Below are 18,032 nucleotides of genomic sequence, written 5' to 3' on the forward strand. Positions count from 1 at the left end.
AGCACAAAGGAGAAACTGTTCGCTTTTCTTTGATGCATTTTTCATGTAGTCAGAACAGCTGATGCCAGCATTAAATAAGCTTGACATAGTGCCTCTAAAATAGATTTTTTTTTTTTCACTTTGTGTGATTTGTCCTCATAAATAGACAGCAAAAGTTGTAACTACTTTGGTTTATGTTGTCTATGTCCAAACAGAATATCATCAGTTTACTCCAAGAGGATACATTTATTTCCCCTTCAGCTTCTTTGACTCTTGTGAAAAGTATCCTTCTGCTGGCCGACATACTAACACTGCAAACAGGAGAGGATACAGAACATTGCTCTTCTACAGCGGAACCATTAAACTTACTAATTTTGGCACATGAGCTTACCATTAAAGCAGTGAGTATATGTTGGTGTTTTACACAGCATTTGCAAATCCTTTCAATAATCTTAACTATCTATTCTGGAAGCTATTGTAAGAATTTATTTAAAAGGGCTATTCCTATTAACTGATCACTTCAGTTTTCCCTAGATCACATGGTGTAAAGAGTAATTCATCTTGCCGAACTTGTTTATGCATATTCATCATGCATGCTCATGTATGTAGTCTGGTATTTTCATACAATTTAAAAATATTGAATAGTTGCAAAATGTACAACCATATGTGAAAACTGAAGTAGGTAGTTTGACTTTACAGCATGTCACCATCGCCTTATTTCCATGAATGAAAAGTTTGACTGGTCCACACATGTTATTTTCTTTTTCTTTTCTGGCCTTTGTTGGATGTCACATTTCTTTGTAGAAATGACAGTTTCTTTCTAGGGCTTGGGTTACTTGGGAGATCTATTTCATAAAGACTGATTTGAGAGAGCTTGCTTTTAGAAACTAAAGCCTAACATTAATAAATTTGATCAAGAGTTCATTGAAATTGTTCATTTGCTACCAAACTCCTCTGCAAAGAAGACAAGTACAAACTGAAGTAAAGGAGTTCAGGAGCATCAAGCCCTTTTCTAGTGCTCTTTACAAGACACAATTGAGTTCCAGGCTTTCGCTATACATAACCTACTTTTTCAAACTGCTGTTTAATTGGCTGTCTGCAACTTGATTTTACAAAGCATACTCTTTTCATAGATTTTTGTTTGTGGAGAACCCATTGAACGGCAAATAGAAGACAGTACATTGACTTGCCTGGTCCTACCTACAAAAAATATCTACTTGCCACATATCAACTTGCTAGCCCAAGTCAAAATGAGAATTGGTAAGAAAAATGCAGGTCATTATTATTTTTAATTTTTCATTAATTTTCATTCATATTTCCTGCAACAGCAGATAAACTGATGCATCAGAAGTGAATGTAGTAAGTCAATTGTTTTCATTATACAAATAAAATACTTGGAAAACCAACAGTAGATGCCTGTTTGGCTCCAGGCAATGTGTCTAAGCAAGGTACAACTCTTATGGGAACTATGATCAACAAAGGCTTAAATATTAATGTTACAGCTTGATGAAACTAATGGGAACTTCAATTTTTTTAAGTGGTAGTTAACAATCTTTTCCAACTTCTGTACAAAGCTTCATTCTGTGAAAACTTCCTGTATATGTTCCATCTCTCTGGAAGCAGTTATTTGGGAACTAACTAAGGTATCAAATCATATGGAATAATAGTGATAGTTTTCTATCCCAATAAAATACATAGTGTTTGTTATCATTGTCACCCTTTAATTGAACAACCTTTCTTGCTAACTTTTCTTTATATAGAAACTTGGAAATATGCTGAATAGTAACAAAAGATAACCTTTAAGATCTGTCAGACTTGTTGCTGTATAGCAAATATAGGGAAAGGGATATTGTCTCCATGTTCCTTCTGCTAAACTTAATTTGGTGTATATCATATTTATATTGGACTAGAATATCTAGAAATCACTTACTGCACTTTAGTTCGCATTGTGGAGTAGCCTCAGAGTGTTCTGGATTATTTTTCAGGAAGATATGCTCCAGGAGCACATCGGGGCATCCCAACCACTACTTTATATTCAGCCCTTAGGACTAGAATAGCGGTAGTCCGAAGTAAAGACTCTGAAATGCATCTGCTGTCGCTGTCAGGCCTTTAACACCAGCTGGTTTGCTCTAGAGATCCACTCTTATTGTGCTTTTTACTGCTTGTCAGTGCAGGCATGGCCAGACTCACTCGTACTAATGGCCACACTTGACCAGTTCCTGTTTCTGAATCCACATTTTTAGGAAGAGCCTATGAAACAGATGAATATTGGGGAGTACAGTTTAAGAGGTATGCAATAGGTCAAAGAAACCTTTAGCACTGGTTAGTACAAAAGGCATTTGGGAATTTGGAAATCCACAGAGAGGTTTGTTTTGCCTACAACTGCCAGGTGAAATGAAGTTATGAAATGGCTTACTCCTAGTCTTTCCAGATAGTTTGTGAAAGTGTTGATTTGTGTAGCCTGAGCTGCTTCTGGATGGCCTAGGTAAACCTCAATGGCATCACAAAGTATGAAACAACATTATAATTCTGTATTTATATCCATTAATCACTCGGATTTTTGAGAATTGGATTGTAACAGTAGATACGTAATAGCATTTATCTAAGGAAGTTCCTTCTTTTTGCATAAATTGGTTTTCTATTATATAATTTACTAAAATGGTTGTTTGGTTTTTTTTCCCCTTAGGACTCACATTAGCTGAAAAAGTAGCTTGTACACCTGCAAGAGGAGATCCACTGCAATGGCTACGTGCTGTCAAACATTTAGAATCAGCATTGGAGCTTTGCAGAGCATCTGCAACAAAAAAATTAGATATGGAAGCTGAACTTCTTTTTCAGATAGGTAAATAAAACCCAGTTTGTACATCATGATTGCCTTCCTAGGCAGTGTTATGCATGTGGCCTTTCTTAAAATGGAGACATTTCACTGTAAATATAGAACAGATTTGGCTATTTCTCACCCTGTCTAGCTGCAGGACTCTCTCTCTGTATGTTATCAGGGATCAAAGGGTGTAGCCAATGAGATTAAGGACACTGTAGAAAGCTAATCAGCTTCTTTGCATCAGTCTGAACTAAAGAAGATGAAAGGCTCAAAGTATTTCTAAATGATTTAACAAAGCTAATGAATTACACATTGTTCGTATGCATTTGGATTTTAGTGGCATTATGTTTTGCACCAGGAGGTGTTGGTTAGGATTCCAGCCAGAAAGGCACTCAAGACTCTGTAAAGTATCTCTTAAAATGCCATTTATTGGAGTTAACACTCCGATAGTTATAAAGAAAAAGAGGAGAGCGTAAATAATCTTATGTCCCTACAGATGCTGAGATCTCCAAGTTGTGCAGTACTGAACATGCTTCCAATAGGGGAATAGCACAACACGTAGATCCTGGCTGTGGAAAGGTTGCCTCATTTTGATCTTTTGAGCTGTTAGAGGATTTTGTTAAAAGAAAACAATTCTATTCATCATTTCTACTGTCAAACAAAAAGCATATTCGCATACGAACTTCTTGCTGCACTTTTACAGAAAGGGCAGGTGGTGGAATCACTGGTACTGAGAAGATGCTGCCAGCAGGCTCTCGTCTTACAGCTGGCTGGCGACATCGACCCTGTGGGTAAAGGATGGGCGCAGCACAACACAGGCCCGAAGCCATACTGTATGGGCGGTACGGCACAGCACTGTGCCTGTGCATTAACTCCTCCCTGTACAACGGTCTTCTAGTTAGGATCACTACATGTTTGGAGTCATTATGATTCCAAAGTTTGATTATTTTAGCTACTCTGTGAAGTGATTTGCTATACAAGCATTGTGTATTACATTTTAAGCAAACTGGAAAAGATTTTGCTTATCGGGAAGAGAATAGGTAGTGCACTATGTTGTTCAATTTCCCTGGAGGGAAAAACAGGTTGGGTCTCACAGAAAAAAAAAAAAAAATCTTGCAAATCTGCTTTCTATATTTCTTTCTTAGGTAAGGTAGAACGCCAGATAACTGAAGCAGGCAATAACAGGTCATCTCGAGCTGTTGAAGCCTTGTTGGAAGCTATAAAACTCAGCCAGCGACATGATCAAAAACTTGAGTAAGAAACTAGCTATATAACTTCCAAAAGAATTTTAATCACACATGAATATAGTGTTTTGACAGTTTTCAGAGATTTGGTGTGGGACTTCTATTATGAAGTATCTTTTATGTTTTGGAGAGTTTTCTTCTGTTGCAGTATAGAAGAGCTACTGTATATTTATTCCCTTACTTAAAGCAACTGCTGAGAACATTATTTAAAAGCATATTTTAGAGTATACAAAGTTACAGATTTCTCTTCCATTTCCAAATTTGTACCCTCTCTGTCAACACCAGGAACAGAGCTATCAATTAAACTAGGGTTTTATTCATATTTCAGAAGATGAGCTGTGGCCTGCCCCCTTCCAGATAATTGAAATCCAGCTTGAAAAGGTTAGCAGCCAGAAACAGTCAGAAGAAAGAGGCAGAAGGAGTATAGGAAATGTGTTTGTAAAAGATATCAGGACAGTGACTTTGGCATTAGTTATCAGCATAGAAGATGCCTGAAGAGCTGAGCCAAGCCAGCCAATAAATTCTGTCAAGCAGCTCTGATCCATTGGACTTTAGTTTTTTTCTAGTTTCTTGACCAGTCTTAATGAATCATGTGCCACGTCTGGTTACAGACAGTGTAAAGGCAGCAATTTACCTTGCTTGTTTGGGTATTCTGTTACTTAAGTTAATGAACCAGAACTCTGAACATAGAAGCAGCAGCATAGTAATAAACCTCTACAGGCAGTCAGCATGATGGAAGATAGTACAGAAATGGACTGTGGTGATGTTTTGCAAGTCTAATTTGCTACACTGTTATTTAATTTACTGCTCTCTTTCTAAAAGAACGTACAGCAACATTGATGGACCTTGGCTTTCTTATTTTAGAGAACTAAACATCCCAATCACCTTTATATAAGCCCGCTGATATCTATGGGATTGTTTAATTAAAGTTGTTTCTTGATGTCTCAAATCCTTTTTTTTGTTAGCAAGACTAGAAAGTTAACTAAATTGTCACCAACTAAGTGTAGAATTTGCCATCTTCCCACTTAGTTTGCCGTATCTTGAACTGTACAGCACTCTGACTTTTGTTTTTTGCTTTACACGAATCATACCAAAGCTGGAGTTTATTGTACTACATAAACAGCTGACCCCATGCAATACGACTCTGGCCAGAACAGTAACTACGTGAGCAGGAGTTTGTTGCTATGCTTAGGAAAGCTAATTCATAGGTGAGACCTGGAGAGCTCCACAGAGCCAGGAGGAACCTGCATAAAAAGACTGTTCTAAACCTACAGGGAATAGAAACGCTGGAGAAGTTCTCCAGATACATTGATTTTTAGCAGGTTGAGGGAAGTAATTCTGCCCCTCTACTCCGCTCTGGTGAGACCCCACCTGCAGTACTGCGTTCTGCTCTGGGGTCCTCAGCACAGGAGAGACAGGGACCTGTTGGAGCGGGTCCGGAGGAGGGACACGAAAATATTCCGAGAGGTGGAGCACCTCTCCTGTGAGGACAGGCTGAGAGAGTTGGGGTTGTTCAGCCTGGACGAGAGAAGGCTCCGGGGAGACCTTATAGAAGCCTTTCAACACTTAAAGGCGGCTTATAAGAAAGATGGGGACAGACTTTTTAATAGGGCTTGTAGCGATAGGACAAGGGGTAATAGTTTTAAAGTAAAAGAGGGTAGATTCAGACTAGATATAAGGAAGAAATCTTTTTACTACAAATCTACAATTTGTAGAGGCCCTAACCCTGGAAACGTTCAAGGTCAGGCTGGACAGGGCTCTGAGCAACCTGATTGAGTTGAAGATGTCACTGCTCACTGCAGGGGAGTTGGACTGGGTGACCTTTAAAGGTCCCTTCCAACCCAACCCATTCTATGATTTTTGCCTGGTTTATACTACTACTATTCTACTGTAAAAATAACTGAAAGGAGAAGGAAGTATAGGAGGAGAAGGGGAACTGGTGAGCATAGTCTGTCTGAAGATGTAGAGTGTTCTGGTACAGAATTCAGAACTGAGAAGGTTCCTCAGCTGAGCCCAATGAAGAAACGAGAGACTGTTTTCGTCACTGCGGGTACTTACGCAGATTCTTGGAAGAGTTTGACTGAAGACTCATATCCAAATTCAGCCAGCCATGTTTCAGGGAAACCAGGACAATGAATGCCTTAACTTGAGAAAGGAAGAGGAACCCATACAGGTTCTGTACAGAAGGATCTCTTCCCTTACAGAATTACAGTTTTCTTGCTAGATGTTTGCAATTTATTTATGGAATATTTGTAACATAATGCAAATCGTATTTGACGTACTCTTAAATCAATGTGTTATTTCGTACACATACCATAGGGATGTTTTAGACATAGTAAGACTTTAAAACAGGATCACATGGCTTTTGGAAAGAAGGTACACTTTAAGTAGATGATGGGGGCCGGATGAATGATTTATTTGGTGAGGCTGTTGGTCTAACGCAGGAGTCGGATTGTATCATTGTAATGCTTACTTCGATAGTAACATTGATTGATCTGTGTGTTGTTTCTTACAGGTTAATAAGAAGATCATACCTTGAAATAGCACTATTATATTTGCATTTTGCCACAAATAAAGAGGATATGTCACAGCCAGATAAGATGGTGCCTTCCAAATCAAACGTATGTTTTCTATCTTTTGGGTAGTGGCCTCTTCAAAGCAGGAAATATATTTCTGTTAGAACATTGTGCACCTTGTCATACTATTACTTACAGTGCCTTATAAATCATACTGATACTGGAAATCCTACTAGAAAAATCACACAAAGAAATCATAGAGTACAGCAGTAGAATTATATCTTGTTTGATGTTATTTCTCATGTTTATTGCATTGAATGATAACAATTAAAATATTTTTCTGTATAAAATAGGAAGAAACAGAACCAACAGTTTTCATTTCTGATTATGTACTAATTAATTTGTAGCTTGCAGAGGAAACATAACATTCAATCCTGTTTTTTAAGTGCTAATATTTATACTTTAACAAATTTCAATTTTTCAGGAGAAATACGAGTGACAGCATGAGAAATATAAAAGGCTAAAAAGTGGCTAAAAGCCATAGATTCCAAGTATAATGTGTAACATAAGAGAAAGGAGGTAATTAAGATTCCAGAAAATGGACAATTATAGCAAAACTGTATACAATAGTGACCATAGTATGAGCTGATCTGAGAAAATTTTTACAGGAGCAGCCAATTATTATGGTCTGGATAATTTTTTTCAATTTTAGCAATTAATCCACGGATTTACAATCAATGCTGATTTTTACAACTTGCAAATAAAACAATAATTCTGTAAGTAGGAGGACTTTTTTCTATATTTAAAATATATTTCACCATAATATATTTGGAATCCTAATTATGAACTGGTGTATAACTTTAGAACTCTTCTGGAGACGTCTCTTCTTCTGAGGAGGCTCTGAAATCAGAAGGCTACAAAGTACAGTCCTGGATTGCAGTAAGAGCAGCTACGCAGGTTGGTGCAATATTCTGAAGAAGTAATTTTCGGGGGTTTTTTATTTCATCTTATGCTACTTACACATGCAAACAAGACAATGCAAACAAGACAAGAATTAAGGTTTCCTGAAATTTCTAGCATTCGTCTCATTTGAGGAAATGAAAATTACACTGTCTGAGTAGTGCATTTAATCTCTCTTGGACAGATCTGACTCTGTTTACCTCAACTTTGATTCAGTGCAAATAAAACAGCACACTGCCTGATACGTGTGCGCGTGTATTTGACATGTGGGTAGACATCAGTGGCATCCAGGCGAGGATATCTGATTTGAAATCACTATGTAGTAATTAAGCTGTCAGCAGTAATGATTTATTTAAGTATAGTATGTACCATATGTCAGAGAGAAATAGAATATTTTCCTGACTTTAAAAAATATGGTATGTCAAGTAATTAATTTCTTGTCATCATCTTGGTAATCTCAGATTTTAAAATCTATGTAAATATTGTAGTGAACTGGTTCTGAATAAAATAAATATTATTTTTAGGTCAGTGAAGCTGTGCTTGCTTCTCAGCTCTTAATTGGAATGAAGAGTGTTAAAGAACACAGCATGAAGGACACAGTGCAACAGAAAATCCCAGAATTTGCTTCCATGGATCTTCTTGCTTCGTACAGAGATTTCTTATCTGGTATTCCTTTATGCCTAGTAATATTAGAACATTAAATAACTAATAAACTATACATGCCATGTAATCTAGTAACACATTTAATACCTAATTTTCATTTATGAAAAATTACAAGTCAAATTTGCAAAGTAAAAGCAAAATCCTCATCCTGCATAGCAGCACAAAATACTGAGTAGAGTAATGGGTGTTTAAATATCATGTGTTCAACAGGTTAAGAAAAATTGCATTGTTTGCATGCTGTGGCTCAGAAAGACAGAGTGCACATACTGCCATACTTTTAGAAAAACAGATGGACCTTTGTCACAGGACTTCCCCAGACTGCTAGAATAAGTCTTGGCCCCCCTATCAGTCATCACTGCTTTTTTTTCAAACACTGATTGAGAACAGATTTTTTCCCTAGGTATATTAACTTTCCCTTGGAGATTTTCAGTTTTAATTTTGATTTTGCAAAGACATGTTGGTGTTGAATAGCTTGTCTCTCCCTGCCTCCCTGCTCCCCCCCCAAAACCCCAATCAAACACCAAAACCAACAAACCCAATCTCTTGCAGTCATCTGCCTGGATACTGTATCTAAAAGTCAAAGTCAGTATAATAACAAAATTTTCATTGTCTTTCCAGTCCAATGGATTATCATTTAGAGATGCTTCCACTAGCTTGATAGAACTTTGCCTTTCCCCGGTTTATTTCCAACTTCTGTGTTTATTTTTCAGCTAATGGAGTTGATGAAATGGAAGTTTTTGATTTAAAAAAAACCAACCAAACAATGAAACTAGGAATTCTGGGATAATGGTTGCCAGATGTTATATGAACACTAAGGAAAAAGATCTATATTTATTTTTAAGCTGGGAATGGGAACCATTAATTTAGTGACAAAATTTCAGTTCAGTGGCTTAATTTCAATCATCCCAAGTGACTGACAAAGATTGAATTGCTTTGCCTGAGAGTTGCTGGCAAAGCTGAGCAATGTCTGCTTACTGTACAGTGTTTAAACATATGTGTTTTGATTGGTTTATGAAAACAAGTGTTGTATGCTAAGACTTTCCATCAATCTGATTGTTTTGTACTAGTTCCATTTGCTTATAATTACAGATCATTTCTTCTTTTAGCAAATGCAGCAGGTGTTTCTCCTGATAGTTCTGTTAAGCAATATAAAGAAGAATAGAAATTGTAGAAAAGCAATAGTAGGCCAAAATATATAAAAGTAAATTGAAATGGAAATGATCAGCACGGCATGCTAAATATTTTCTGTAAAACCATTAGTGAAACACATTGTTTAAGTTTCATCTATAAACAATGTGGCCATTTAAACTAAATTCTTTTTTTTACAATTGACAGTGAAATATCAGGAATAATGGAGACGTTCAGGTTTTGTAGAAGAACACATAATTATTTTCTGGAAGTTTACTATTAGGAAATACTGTAACATAATGTTTGTTCAATTTGGAATGAGAAACAGAGCAGAAGGATTGTGTGGGCTTTTGAGAGAGCCACGTACAGTGAAAAAAAAATTGAATATAAACAGTGATATAAAGATAACTACTGATTTTTTTTTTCCTCTTTTTGCATAAGTATAACTCTTAGGCAGCACCAAAAAAAAAAGATGTTTTTCGTTCATAGTCAAGAACACATTTAATTGATAATGTGCTTAATATCTAAAAAAGGGACTGGATGGAAGCTAACAATAAACATTTCAGAGTACCTAACTCTTCTGAGTTCAGGTCTATATGACTGGGAAGTTCAACAGCTGTAGTTATGACTGATGACTCCTAGTATTGTTTCCACTTAGTAAATATCTGCTATTGAACAATGTATAGAAATAATGGCTTTATATTTAAATTCAGAGAGCGAGCGAGAGCACCTTGCTCTCTACCCCTTTTAGCTTCTTGCAAGGAGCAGTCAGATTCCTGGCCATGATCTGAGAAATATATTCTTTAGTAGTTCAACTAATATTAAAGCAGAATAGAAAGAATTTTCCTCTTATGAAAAACATAATCAGGTTCACAAGTCAGATTTTTTTAGTTACGGATTAGTCAATTCCAACACAATGCGGAAATAGCTTTTGAATTGCAACCATTCACTTAATGTGTGTTGTTGAACTGTTATTGGATTTGCAGATGGATACAATGCTGCCTCTGAAAGTCCCAAAGCATCTTCTACTGAAAACAAACAAATCATACAAGACGAGCAGAGCCAAAGTGAAAGAACAGAAAGTCTTGCCACTGAGGCCAGCCAGAAGAAAGCGACAATAACATGGGTTCACTTAATTCGCTACCACAGTCATTTAAAAAGACTTCATAACACAAACCTCCTATTTGGTATGAATATCTTCTTCCTTCTAGAAAATTGCCATAGGTGAGATATTGTTCTTGGGGGCCAACAGTGTCAGATTCAAAGGTCATCGTCTGAGACAGTCTCATTTTGAGTTTCTTTAAAGTGCATAAATGTGAAAAAATCTTCACTGAAATCAAGATTTGTGTCAGTTTACAAGTGTTGCAAGTGAGGATGTTATTACCTTTTTTGTAATTATTCGTAAGCCTTCATGATACCAGGAAAAGCATCCCTCAAAATTTAATTGCTATTACTACATCGGAAGCATTTTTAAAAAAATCATAATCTATATTTATTTTAGTTCTAGGTACATCAGACTTAAGTCACATCAGAAATAAATCTGTTCAGTCTGGGGTCCTGTTTGCGAGAACTGAGTGTAGTGTGACCTGACTCGGTGGCTCAGCTCAGTGGCTGAGCATTATTGAATGTGTTTTGACTAAAACCCCAGATGTTATGTGCGTACTTGGTTTATTTAACTGTAAGCAGAAGACGGTAATAGATAGCACCTTTCAAAGAGAGCAAGAATCCATTGATTTCAGGGCCCTAGTACTACGCATTTGAAGGCCAGCTGCTGCATATACAAGTGACGACCTGATAGGTGAGAACAGAACTAGGTTGTACGTAGAGGTGCTGCCTGGAGAGAAACCTAGCAACTCTGAAAATAGCAATTTCGGAGAGGGCTGGGGTTTTTTGCTTGCAACGCCAAATATAAGGGAACTATTCTACCTCACCACAGAACTGTAAGGACGGTAAGGTAGCTACAAGTAGGTGTCAAAATGTGCATGTATATCTCAGCTGTAATTACCAGCGATGGAGTGTAGGGAGCGACTCGGCTGATCAGCCAGTAGCTGTCTAAATTAGGGTCTTAACAGCTCTTAGAGCTTCTTTTGACCGTATTGAATAAATATGCATTTATTCTAGAGGTTGTTTAGACATCTAGTGAACATACTGATGCTTATGTATCTAAACTTAAGTACCTAAACCTCAAAACTGCACCTTCCGTTTTGTGCTACTCTATAATGTCTAGACAGAGGTTGTTTCATTATCAGATCTCCAGTGCAAAATTGCAATACAAATAGCATAACCTAGTAATAGTTAAGGACAATCGGTATAATTGTTGGAAATGCATTTATTCGATATTGAATCGATTTGCGTATTTTACTATGTTTTCAAAATTTATTAATGTTGAGTAGCTGTAGAAACTTTACTTTTTAATGGCAAATGATGAGGTAATAAAACTCTCTTTTCAAAGCTGCCCCTAACTCAGGACCTGGATCATTTTCTGCAAGAGATGGACACCTTAGTTCTGTTTTTGACACAGGGATTGTTCTCCGCATAGCAGAAATGCATTCCTTTCTTAAAAAATATTTGTTTGAATATTCAATGTGTTGTCCTGAGAATTTCCCAGAAGACCTACATGATGTAGAATTGCCACTTGGTAGGCCAGCTGATTCTTCAAAGGTACTTATTTTCTTTCTGATGTTTCGAAAATATGTATTATACTTGCATTTCGCTCAGATTCTTGCTAGTTGCAATGGTGATATTTCTGAGAGCACTATAGGAGAATGAAATTCATTATGCAGAGGATCTGTGCAAAACCAAAATTCTGTGCAAGCAGTGAAGGACACAGTTAACAAACACAAATATCCTTGTGTTATTCACTCCTGCAAAAATTATCTCTATTCCTTGCCCAGTGTACTTAAAACCTAGAAGATTAAGCAGAATGATATTTAAGAAGATTTTATTATTAAGTTGGCTGTGCTATTTGGTAGGAGTGAGGCTTTTAATCTTGTAGATCTCCATGTTCATACCAAAAATGTCCTGGTGTTTGCTTTGTAATTTTTTATGTAAAAGCCTCTATATTGTTGATTTGGTCTATAATAAAAACATGATTTAAAAAAAAAAATAATTAATATTTTCTCGAAATTTGTTGAAGGCCTTGTGTGCCAATTTTTTTTACTGATTTTCAGCTGGCTAGAAAATCAGTCTTTTCAGATCTCTGGCTTGTGAACAGCCTATTTGAGCTTTCAGATGTAGGCAGCTCAGACTGTATTACTCAGAGAAATCTTGAATTGGAATTCTGGAGCCTACGCTGACCATGGCGTATGTATTGAATATTGAATGGTAGAAGTCTTTGAAGATTCAATGTAAAAATAATGGTCTTCAAGGTTTCTCCATCCCACTTCTCACATTAATAATTACCCTAACACTAAAAAATTAAAATGACAGGGTTACTCTCTGTGGTTTATTTTTTACTTATTATGTTCAGTATTAGATGGAGACGGGGGAGCCTGGAGGAGTGGGAACTTGTTATCTTATAAAAATGAATTAAAATACTTTTGTGAAAGTAGCTTTTCTAGAGTTGGTGAACTTTCTGCAGTGTTGGACAGCATATCATTACTCATTTCCCAACAAAGAGCTGACTGTGCCACTGAATAAATTGTAAATATATGGTATGTGACATTTATAACAGCCATCGTATATCAAAAATTATTTTACTCTGTCTGCTCTTTTTTTGACATAATTAGTATTACACTGTCCTAGAATAATAAGCTTCAGAGCTTACTGTCATGTTCGTGACAGGTGCAAGCTGCATAATCATGTGTTAGCTTCACTGTTGTAGACAGCTAACAAGCATAAAGCTCTTACTTTTTTTTAATTCTAAGCTTCATTGATTTTTATCACAACATTTTTGGAAGCATTAACTATTCAGAAGGCTGTGTAAGTTCTTTTAAAAATGTTACTGTAATTTGATACTGGGATTTTTAACAGTACAAATAGGTAAAATTTTTGAAAGAATTATTTTTATGTACAAGGCTGTTTTGCTTACAGGTGTCTTTGTAATTCTATTTTTGACTCTTGAAGTTTTTTTCAGCTCTGCTGAACAAAGAATCCAAATTACATTAAGAAGGCTATAATTAAAACTGTGTGCCCTTTTACATTTTGCATGCTTGTTTTTTACTCCACTCCATGATAGTACGTAGGACTGGAAACACTTAACTAAGTTTGTTATTTTCAGGCTTTGGAGAAAGTTGAATAGATAAATATTTATCTATGTAATTCAGCAACCCTCCAGTTTGACAAAAGCAGTTGTAATATACTTCCTCAAAAAGATTCAATATTATGTAAATAACAAAAGAGGCAGTTCAGTGAAAAAGAAAACACACCATATGTTTTAGAAAGAAATATGTGTCGTAAAATGGACTTTTAAGAGCTGTAGTTCAGGGGCATGGCATAAATTATGTCGTTCCCACCTCCATATATGTGTTTTCTCGTAATTTTGTTCACACTCCACACTAGCAGGATAGCGGATGATTCATTGCCAAACTACAGAGCCTGAATGTAAACGATCCTCGTAGTAGGCGAGTGACGCACGCGCAGCTCGCGGCGCACCGTGGGTTACTGCCCCTGTTACCACCGCCTCGGTGGCAGGGATCATCCCCAGTTAACTGTCCCACGCCATACTGAAGGCATACCCGTATGCCGAAATGCATGACTTCAGCTTTATCTTCAGTTCTACGATATTTTGATGCGGGATGGGAACTGGCTTTGCCAAGTAAGATTACGTCACTGTGAAAAAAATCTTCTGCTCACCTGCATTTTTTGCCCTGTATCCGTCATGAGCTGTAAAATTCTCCAGGTTTTTTTTTTTCAGCAACAAACATTCAAAATGAAAAAAGGACTAACTCCCCAGGCAGCTGTTTTCAGTGTCCACATTTTGGAGACACTAACAAGCTTTTAAAATAGCTTCAGCATTTCCCCCAAATGTCACTGTTTGGCCCCCGCTGTTCTTTGCAGATCTGCGTAACACTTTGAAAAGTAGAAGAAATGGTATGATGCTGTTCAGCTTTTAAATCAAATATTTTACAACTTTAGAAAAAGCTTTTATTCATGAATGAATGTTCCTTCACTGTATTCCTCCATTACTTCTCTGGTAAATGACAGCCAAACAGTAACTATTTGATGAATAGCCTGCTAATGTTCCATATATATTTTAGTAAATATGACATATGACAAATCCTCACAAATTAAGTGACTGAATTTTCAGTATGTATCACCCTTTGTTAGTTACACAGCTAATGAAAAAACAAATAGGTAAACATAAATAAAGCATTAGTCTGACATTCAGTTTACTATTCTAATTATCAATATGTATAGCTGACAAATTACTTTTTCAGCATTAAATTTGGTATGGCCAGCAAGTCAAATAATATCTTTTAAGAAAAAAAGTAACGCCATAAGGAAGATAAGTCAAAGGTAACAATTATTGTCACTGTAAGTGTCTCTGAGTCAGCCCAGAGGGTCCTTTGTGTTACCTTCAGAAATGTCTCATCATGTGAACTTTGAAAAGCCTTAACTTGGTAAAACGGACACCTTTTAAAACTACCCATTTGTCTAAATAAGCATATATTTGTGCAGGAGTGAAAGTCATACAGATTCTAGTAGGCGCTAGATTATAACAGATTTTGCATATTACACTAGAAAAAAATACAAAATTTTCTTCTGTGTTTCAGATGTCCCTTGAAATTACTGGAAGTACATCAAAGATGTCACATGTGAGAACAACTTCTCCGGTGTCTGTCACTGCAGAAGCAAACAGTCAGACGGAGAGTAGGGCAGCAAACGCTTCAAATAAGGAAATTAATATTCAGTGGTACATTCCTTCTCTGGCAAAGCCATCAAACGATACAGAGACTAAGGTATAACTACACCAAAGCAGTTCCTTAGGTATTGGAACAAATTAGGTCTTATTTCCAATGAATATTTGTGCTATGACTGATTAGCTTTTTAATTGAATTATACATATGCTGATTGGCAAGCTGGACAGCAGGGAGCTGTATATTTACTGTGCTGCAAACCTGCTATGCAGGACCAGCAGAATGCCCCGACAGTTTTTTGGTGGCAGGCCAAAGAAATACTTTGTTCATCATATAGAGCTTCCAGGCCATGTTGTATTCATGCCTGTTGCAGGTCCTTGATGTCTTTAAGACCTCCGCTCTGTTAGGTTTGCTCAGAGCTGACCAATACATTCAAACGATACTGTTTGGTGGGAGGCTGTTGGAAAAGCAGATACACGTATACAGGGAAAATGGGATTTTGTAAACTTCATTTCTCTAAGAAATCAGATGAAATATGAAAGATGGTAGAGACTGGAGAGTTGCAGGAAAGCAAGAGACTAGGACATGGGATTTGTTTTATTTTTAAACAAGGGAACAGCAGGTTTGTAGGTAAAAGTTCTGCTACTGCAGTAGCAGTCCATGATCTCCAGACTTTTTGGCATAGCAGATCAGTGTCAAAATTTCCACTAGTCCCTTTTCATCTCTGTTAGTGAGCTGATAGAAGCCCTGTGAAGTTAGTGCAAATAATGTACTTTTGAATATAGTTTTGCAGGTTACTTTAGCATGACTATACAGATCATTAGAGATCCAGAGACAGCTCTTGAAAACAACTAATACGTGAACACCATATTCTTGACATTCTCCATGTAGTCAAAATATTCAGCTACCGCTAGGAAGCACATTTTCAATCATAATAGCAAATTATTTCAGTGAAAGGTGAGAATATTCTATTTCATTTTCTTGTGCTCTTACATTGATACAGCTTTATTAGATGGGTGAGTTATGTGCACTTCATGCATTTAAATCTAGTATGATGACAGCCAATTTAGCAAATTTATAGCAAATTTAACTAATTATATATAGCAAATATAACTAATTACATAGGGCCTTTGGAAATTCAGTAAAAGCTCTCTAGAGGTCCAAAGTTCCAACTTCAGGTAGTCTGGACATGAGCGTAAGTGGGATTGATTGACCAGGATCAGGACAACACTGGGATTTTGATGGTGACTCTATAGGGTATAATTAATTTTCAAACCTGTGTAAATTGTATCCATAATTAAATTGCTTTAAAACCTATAAAAACTGGGTATAGTACAAATTCATGAGGCCACACTCCCCCCTTTTTTGAGAGTCAGTTATTTAAATCTTCATCACTACACTGTATTTGATAGTCGTTATAATCTAGTATCCCTGAAATAGCTCAGGTCTACTATAGCGTACTGCATTATAGCTTACCCATTCCATCTCTTTCACAGGTTTTGCTGCTTTATGCTTATAATACAAAGCCTATCAAGATTAGCAACATCAAGATTTTCAGTTCAATGTCTATGTTTTCAGGCCACTTGTGGATTCCGTTGGCTAGGTAAAATAATCATTGACTTTATGCTGTTATTTCATGCTATATTAAAGATCAGTCAACCATTTAGGATGAGAGAAAATAAAGTACAAAGTATCAAAGAAGTGTAAATCTTTAAAAGTATTCATTTTTGCTTTTCAGAAATTTTTCACTATAAAAACTGTAAGATGTCATACACAGCATTAAACCCATCCAAACATATGCCTTTTCAGTAGATTAGCATTTTAGTTTTGATTCTTAAAGAACTGAGTAACACACGCTGACTATGTTACACTGGCATAGCAATGTAAGAAAACGCTAGCAAATCGAAGAAGCAGTCCCAGCAGTTATTCCCATTCTCTCACTGAATCAGCTGCTGTCTCCATCCCGTATTACAACTCTGACCATGCAAGAATTTTTCTCAGTTGTAGCCCCAGACTCAGCCCTTCATTTTACATCCTATGGTGTTTTTCATCACTTCTTCCTTGTCATTCATCTAGTCTCAAGATTTTTGGAACTGCTGAGCAGGTGGAGGGGAAGGAATAATGGGCCAAGAAGAGTTGCAGCCCCTGCCACCCTTGTCCTGGTTGGATGAGAAAATCTTTTCTTAGAGAGGCATGCTTAAAATACTTCTTAGAAGCAAATGCATTCCATATTTTCACTTTCTTTAATGAAAAACATCTTTTTGTAAAATTGAGATCAGTCTTGAAAAAGAAAACGTAGAACTTAATCAATATGTAATAAAAGCTAGGTCAGTTTAATTATATCCTGGGAACAACAAATATTATTGTTTTATAAGAGCAATAATGAAAAAAACCTTGTCTTCTTGCAGAGTTATTTCTTTACAGAAGAAATTATCTAACCTGAAGCAGCAAGTTGAAATGTTGATGCAAAGTTCTAAAAGCTTGTCTTCAGCTTCAGAACCGACAAGTTTTCTTGAAGAAAGTGAAACTTTGAAAAAAATTCCTTCAATAAAAAACAAAATTAATGTTGCAAAAGTGCATCTTGATGAAAAAACAGAAGTAAGTGAGAACAGTTCTGCTCTTAAATATGTCTGATGATTTAAAATGTCTGTTGTGGGTAAATAAATGACATGTAACTTGGAAGGCAGACATAAAAGATTAAACTTCCCTCACCCCTTTCAAGAAATGTTGAAATATTTTCACTTTTCATTTAATATTTAACTTTTTCTTTGCCTTATATATTGCTTGTCGCTTCACAAAAATATCAGGCATCTTCAGCCTTCCACTTGAAAAATAAAGGCTACACCTTCAGGTACATAGATCTGAAAATTGATGCCTAATTTATAGTAATCCACATCTGAAAATGCTTGGTAGAGTGCTAAAT

At 36.4% G+C, this 18,032-nt stretch overlaps 1 protein-coding gene across 1 annotated transcript in view; it reads left to right on the plus strand.

Moving 5' to 3' along the window:
- The window catches only part of CFAP54 (cilia and flagella associated protein 54), a 112,620-nt gene that overhangs the window by 90,748 nt on the left and 3,840 nt on the right, over positions 1-18,032 (plus strand). Inside the window, exons 56-67 of the mRNA XM_049792263.1 lie at positions 195-380; positions 1,113-1,239; positions 2,666-2,821; positions 3,946-4,054; positions 6,560-6,665; positions 7,425-7,517; positions 8,045-8,186; positions 10,298-10,498; positions 11,764-11,972; positions 15,026-15,211; positions 16,606-16,712; positions 17,518-17,707. Coding sequence (XP_049648220.1) covers positions 195-380; positions 1,113-1,239; positions 2,666-2,821; positions 3,946-4,054; positions 6,560-6,665; positions 7,425-7,517; positions 8,045-8,186; positions 10,298-10,498; positions 11,764-11,972; positions 15,026-15,211; positions 16,606-16,712; positions 17,518-17,707 — 1,812 coding nt within the window. The remainder of the gene's footprint in view (positions 1-194; positions 381-1,112; positions 1,240-2,665; positions 2,822-3,945; positions 4,055-6,559; positions 6,666-7,424; positions 7,518-8,044; positions 8,187-10,297; positions 10,499-11,763; positions 11,973-15,025; positions 15,212-16,605; positions 16,713-17,517; positions 17,708-18,032) is intronic.

This window comes from Accipiter gentilis, chromosome 34, assembly GCF_929443795.1.
Source record: "Accipiter gentilis chromosome 34, bAccGen1.1, whole genome shotgun sequence".
In the NCBI taxonomy this organism is placed as follows: Eukaryota; Metazoa; Chordata; class Aves; order Accipitriformes; family Accipitridae; genus Astur; species Astur gentilis.